The sequence below is a fragment of the Python bivittatus genome, unplaced genomic scaffold (assembly GCF_059951505.1).
Source record: "Python bivittatus isolate LINGU-HERP-01145 unplaced genomic scaffold, Pbiv_v1 ctg000980_np1212, whole genome shotgun sequence".
NCBI classification, from domain to species: Eukaryota; Metazoa; Chordata; class Lepidosauria; order Squamata; family Pythonidae; genus Python; species Python bivittatus.
The window spans coordinates 43,225,109-43,231,797 of NW_028277125.1; the positions used below are offsets into that span (position 1 = coordinate 43,225,109).

General features: G+C 37.4%; 1 protein-coding gene across 1 annotated transcript; it reads left to right on the top strand.

The window, feature by feature from the left end:
• Positions 1–2,818: 2,818 nt before the first annotated feature.
• On the top strand, positions 2,819–6,667 carry LOC103055596 (V-type proton ATPase subunit e 2). Its single transcript, XM_007424755.3, has 4 exons — positions 2,819–2,965; positions 3,646–3,693; positions 5,722–5,843; positions 6,159–6,667. The coding sequence occupies exons 1-3, from the start codon at positions 2,862–2,864 to the stop codon at positions 5,813–5,815; spliced, it is 246 nt and encodes an 81-aa protein (XP_007424817.1). The 5' UTR covers positions 2,819–2,861; the 3' UTR covers positions 5,816–5,843; positions 6,159–6,667.
• Positions 6,668–6,689: the final 22 nt, after the last annotated feature.

Consider the following 6,689-nt stretch of genomic DNA (forward strand, 5'->3'; position numbering starts at 1 on the left):
CAGCATTACTCTGCCACACATAAACAATCACTCATACTAGCAAGCTCTAATGCCTTTCTGTGTTTGTTCAGTTGCTGTTACTGAGCCAGGAACATACTGTGGTAAGTCTTACCCCATTGACTCATTTACAATACTTGTTGCACAAAATTCATATTCAAGCTACTCACCTGCTGTATGGGTTGATCAGGAATGGAAATCATCTGTTTTTTACTTGCAGACTTTTAATCTGAAATCTGATTTGCTATTTGTTCATGCTGAACATTGTACTGCTGTTTTATGTATTTATTTAGGGTTCCCTGCCATAAATCAATAGAGAAACCAAACACAGTTTGAGGATATAAACTTTAAAAAGTTCACTGCCCCTAGTCAAATACCATTAGTATATTGAACCTATCGCCTAGAAGGTTAAAGGAAGAGTCTTTCACTCTTTGATTCACATCTTGGGTGGGTTGGCATCATACAATATGGACAGTGAGCCTTGGCCTCCTTACCTTTCTCTGATTACTGATACTTCCAATCCTTGTTGCTCAATAAGTTAAAGAGCATCAATGTATGAGAATGAATTTTAACTTTTTATTTGTGCTTTAGGCAGTTCAGAATACAAAGACTAGATGGAGGGCCCAGAATACCCATTTTTTTAAAATGAGAAATTATTATTTTTAACTGGACTGGAAAATTTTGCTTTTAAAGAGAATCCTTTGCTGTAGTTTTGTAAGACTATTTCTTCTGCACAATCCAACTTTTTGCTTTGCTCTCATAATCATAATATTGTAACCAAAGCAGAGAAATGTGGATTCAGATGGATGTTTTTGGTTATATGTGTCAAATAGGCATCTCCAAAGTTTACTTCGCACACTTCATCTTACTACTGGCTTGCATATTTCAGTCTCCCATGTCTGTGCAATGGGTTCATGCTGCAGAACACAGCACTTCTCTCCCCTTGCAGTTAGCTGCCTGGACTCTCTTCCATTGAGCCCAATTTACATATTCCTCTGTATTCCAATACCAGCTATATTGTGGTATGACAAAGTTCAGGTTAATGTAGATTTTAAAAATTATTATGTTGGACATGCCATACTGAGAGGCATTTTATAGATGAGTAATAATAAGCAAACACAAATGGCTTATTGTGAGATACTAGAATTATGTCAAGGGGAATGTAAAATAAAATCAAAAGAACAACTGGTGGCAGAGGGATATAGTTGTCAATGGTTCTCTTATATAAATTATTAGAAATATTTAAAGTAGACAAAAGAATTTATGGTTTTGAACATTGAAGACTGAGTTTGAAATAGAATTGTATACAAACGATGAACATTTAATTGCTAAAATGTATAAACTTTTACTGAAATTTGAAACAGAAGAACAAGTAAAAGAATGTGTGATAAAGTGGGCTAAATGTTTGGTTATAATAGATGGAACAATGGGAAAATATGTGGCGGAAAGGATTGAAATTTACAGTATGTTGCAATCTTGAAGAGAATTTTTATAAAATGATGTATCATTGGTATATATCACCAGAGAAATTGTCTAGAATGTATAAAGGCACTTTATATTTATGTTGGAAATGTGAACAACAAGAAGGGACATTTTGTCATGTTTGGTGGATGTGTAAAAAAGCTAGAAAGTTTGGAAAATATGTTTGATAAAATTTTATATAATAAAAGCCTCCCTGGAAATGGAGGGAAGGTAACTGTTGGATGGTTGATGGTCTGTAACATTTCTCAAAAGAACCCCTCCCTTGAAAGGAACAAGTAATCTGGAACAATACAGGTTTTTTAAAATATATACTGTATATTTTACTATTTCACATTAATAAACAGTGTTTGTTACAGTAACAGTATAACAGCATTAATAATGTAATGCAATATCAAGATCAATATTCCTAATACAATTATTTTAGCTTTTTTCTTTTTTTAGCATTATAAACAGAGCAATCCCCCAAATTGGATCATTTTGCTTGAAAGTCTTCCTTACTCCTTTATTATAAAAACCCTAATTCAGATATCAACAGTCAATACGTATGACAGTCCATTGCTGAAGACCAGATGAGATTTCTCCTTCCAGCGTTGTATAAAAATTTTCAGGTAGTCCCTTTGTTCAGAAAATTAACAAGACTTAAATGTTTTTATACATTTCAATCATCTTAAGCCATGGATCCAGAGTCATTAGCATTCATGTTGATTTCGGTCCGCAAAGTGGCCATAATACAAATCCAGATCATGAGAGTTAAAAATAACTTCTAAATAGCATCTTCAAAAGCAAGGCAGTTGTAACCAACCCTTATTACACATTCTCTGAGGCATCCACCAAGCTATATATTTTTGTTGTTGTATTAACCTTTTTTTAAGATCAAAGGAAACTAATTTTACTTAAACCAGTGGATGGTTCTTGTAAATATCAGAACAGGACGTCGACTCTCTTTATTTCAGAAATCCCTAAATAACACCAATTTCATCCAATTCCTGTAAAAATAGGTTCCTTGCTGACGTTGCTGATATTATAATGCCAGCCGGCATTCACCCCAATACTGTAGAAACTGTATTTCGGCTCATCGAGAAAGCCACAGTTTTGGCACCCTCGGTCTATTCTATGCCGCAAGTGTCAAGGCTCATTAAAGGGGATTTCGGCAGAAGCCAGATGGCTAGTACTGTATAATCCGCGCGGAGCCCAAATTCCAAAAGAAGGGGCAATGAAAGACCAGGCGCCAGCCAATCGTCGCGACGCCTGCGGAGTTGATCCGGAAGCAAGCTGGAGAGGTTGTCGAGGGGACCAATGAATACGGGAATCAGGGATAGGGGGCGGAGCCTTTCTCTTGCAGCGGTGGACAGCTCCCCTCGTCGATCCGAAGCGGCTTCGCTATGACGGCGCACGGCTTCGCGTTGCCGATGGTCCTCTTCTCCATCTTCTGGGGGCTCGTGGGATTCGCGGGGCCGTGGCTTGTGCCAAAGGGGCCCAACCGCGGGTGAGGCTTCTTTCCGCCTTGTTTTCTCCTCGCCTTCCCATTCACACAATCTCAATTCACCCGGTCTGTCATTCCAGGCTATTGACGCCCCAGAATGTGTACAAGACCTTCAAGTCCTTCATTTAGCCCAATGTTTCTCAACCTTGGCAGCTTGAAGAGGTATGGACTTCAGTTCCCAGAATTCTGAGAATTGCATGCTGGCTGGGGAATTCTGGGAGTTGAAATCCACACCTCTTCAAGCTGCCAAGGTTGAGAAACGCTGATCTAACCTGCTCCCTCCAGTGCCCTCCAGATGTGTTGAGACTCCTAGAATCTCCAGCCAGTACAAGAGCAAGAGATGTAAGCGATGCATCCTTTTTCCAGTGTAGAATAGGGTATCACTTCACCAAAGGTGGCGGGGGGGGGGGGAAGCATTAATTTATGCGTTGTTATTTTGCTGATTTTTTTAAAATCCTGTAAATAGATAATCAATATGGCTACCAAAAGACTGAGTTAGATCATCTACTAGGATTCTCTTGGCAGGAAGTTATTTACGTGAGGGTTAGGGATGTTCAAAAGAATAATAGCTCTTTATGTATACAATTACTTTATGTGTATAGCAGTCTAAGATATAACTCTTGCATCTGTTATCCTCACATTCCCTTATATGCTACTCTAACTTTTTTTCTTTTTTTCTTTAGAGTGATTATTACCATGCTGGTGACTACTGCTGTTTGTTGCTATCTTTTGTAAGTAAATCATGCATAATAGGAAGGAGCTAGCTGGGGCTGTTTCTAGAAAAGATGTATGCTTTTGTAACTGGGGATGATATACTGTAGCAGTATGATCCCAGTTCCTCCTTCCTGGATACTGGGAAAATAAAAGGAAATCCAAGATAGAAGAGGTGATAGTTAGATACTTAATTCTTACTGTGCTGGTAGGATGATCTCACTCCACAGTGCCACTGGACTCTTTCTTCTACTAGACTGCAGTCACACAACATGCTTAACTACATTTGTTAAAAACCTAACAACTGTGTGGGTACAACATGCCAAATTTGGTTAGTTTGTATTATAGGTTGTTTGTTAGCACTTAATGTGTTGTGAAAACCCAACCTCTTTGAGTAGTTTATGGCTCAGTGTATTGTGTGCGTCTAAAAAATTGGTAAATTCACGTTAAGTCTAAAGTGTGAACCAACAGGTCATAAGCATATGTTTTGGCTTAAAGTTTTGTTTTAACATAACATTGGAGGCTTTTGTTCCATTGCAAAATCTACATGCTCATATCCTAGTCACATACCTTTGTACTATCCTAATCTGGCATGTACAGTTATGCAGAGAAAAAGCATGAGAAGTAATAATAAACAAAAATTAAAAGCAAGAAGAGAAAAGGAAGAAAATCTATGTAAATTGAGCTTAACCAATATTATTAACTATACTTCTCCATACCTTTTTGTCCTTGCTACAAACCACATTTGCTTCCGCCACATCCACACATTGATTCATACATTGCTGTCTTTTCGTTAAACTTCTCACCTGCTTCCTTTTTAGTATCTCATCAACTCCATCCAATCACAACTTCCTTGGTTTTTCCATTTCTTTCAACCTGTTCACTTTTCTTCATGTATGTATTTTGTAAGTCAGTCCTTATTCATTCTGTGTGACCAAACCACCTCACTTCTTTCATACGGATCACTCACTTTTGTATTCAATTTCAGTTCATTCACCACCCATTCATTATTTAACTCTTATTTTACCAAACACTTCTTAAATATCCCATTCACAATGCATTCAATTTACTTTTTATGTTTCTCTTGACACATCAACTCGTACTTCCATATAATGAAGTAGGCAGAAGCAGAGTCTTATACAAACCCATTTTGCTTCTATTGGCAAACATCCATTCCTCCCAATCAACCATGCAATTCCCATTACTTCCCAGTATTTGCATGTTATGAAATTTTGTTTATTTTCCCATCGTCAGTAACCATTCTACAAGTTGTCACCATTTATTTACAGTTTGCAAATGTTCTTTGTTTTCTTTGTCAAGTACAACTATCTTGCTCTTTGATACATCCATTTTCAGATCCATACTCCTTGTTGCATTATGCAATTTTATATCTGTGACATCATTTGGCTTCTCAGGCAACAAGGTGTCAACATAATCATATAAAAGTGCGTGCACATTCATATCTCCAGCCAACACACTTGTTTTCTGATGTATTCCTTATACATTTCCCCTAAATATATCAAATGACCAATGGGGCATTACACATCCTTATCTTATTCCTTGCTCAATGATGAAAACTTCATTGAATATTTTTTATTCATGTATTCATTTTATTATATGCACTTTCTGTCATCCACAGCTTCTTTCAAAACCATTACGCCAAGCACCTTTTCTCATATTTCTCATAAGCATAACTCAGCTCTGTGGTACTTTGTAACATAATTCCTTTCACCCTATTCCAAATAGCTTCCATATCTTCTTTCCTTATGTCCTCTTCCCATTAATTCTGTTGGGAGATTAATCTAAAAGCTTTTTCATACAAAAGATTTGTACTTTCATAACTTTGTTTTCTTTCACTTATTTTTTTCCTAATTTCCCCTCTTGACAGTACCAAGGAGTTTGTCTCACATTCAGACTCTCATATCACCCTTGTATTCTTCACTAATTCTTACCTTTCATCATAAACAATTATACAAATCATGCTTTTAGATTAATTTCTTTGCTCTGAGTTGTGACTCAGTCATGCAATTTTATTCTTTTTCTTGCAGTTGGCTTATAGCAATTCTGGCTCAAGCCAATCCTCTCTTTGGACCTCAGCTGAAGAATGATACCATCTGGTATGTGCTGTTTCAGTGGGAGTGACCTGGGCTGTTACAGACCAATTAAACAGGTATATACCCACCTATCCTTACTAATAAAAGCGTAGAAGTGACTAGCCTCTTACCCACATCTACTCTGCTGGTTGTGACCAACTAACAACTGAAAAGAAAAAGGATTGACTTTATTATTTGCAAAAGATCTTGGCCTTGGCTCTTTACTTGTCCTAGGCCTGCACTGGTAGGACCAGAATTTGTGAATCCATAGAACAGGCTGTTTTTCTTTCTGTCTGTGTAAGGTGGGGTAAGGGGGGGCAAGCAGTTTTATAGTTCCAAGACAGGTTCTTTCTGTCTTGGGAAAGTTCAGTGCTGATATCTTTCTCTTTCAGGCTTCACCCCCTGCCCTTTCCAGTGGGAACGTGATGGATCTTTTACAGCCTGATGTTTCCACTGCAGTGACCATCCCCTGCCTTCCGATTTTAACTGATACCTTGGCATATATAATCTTAATGTAATGTTTTTATTAATGACCCTCCCTTGATAACTGCAGTAAATACAGTAAGTAGTTGTAGCCTGAAGATTGAATCACTGTTGGTAGAGCTTTGCAACTTCCTTCTTAGTAAGAGACAAAGAACTTTTCTCCATTTTAAATGATATACTAGATTTGTAGGTCTCTCCACATCTTGATCTTTGCATACAAACGCTCTTCTGTCAGAGTACATTTGCCTAGACATCTCTGGTTGTCCATGTTAACTACCAGTTGTAAATGTAAATATGGTATAAACTTGTATTGTGAAAATAAAATTACTGTTTGTGACCTGTTGGCAAGGTCCTATTGTCCTATTCATATTGCTTGGAAAAGCTTATCTACAGTGAAACTGCTGATATCACTTGTATCATTTTAAAGAACAGTTTTACCA

Bases quoted from the DNA above. Each gene is read 5' to 3' on its own strand.
- LOC103055596 (XM_007424755.3), top strand. From the start codon at position 2,862: ATGACGGCGCACGGCTTCGCGTTGCCGATGGTCCTCTTCTCCATCTTC. The intron at 2,966-3,645 runs GTGAGGCTTCTT...TTTTTTCTTTAG, and splicing joins CCAAAGGGGCCCAACCGCGG to AGTGATTATTACCATGCTGG. The intron at 3,694-5,721 runs GTAAGTAAATCA...TTTTTCTTGCAG, and splicing joins GCTGTTTGTTGCTATCTTTT to TTGGCTTATAGCAATTCTGG.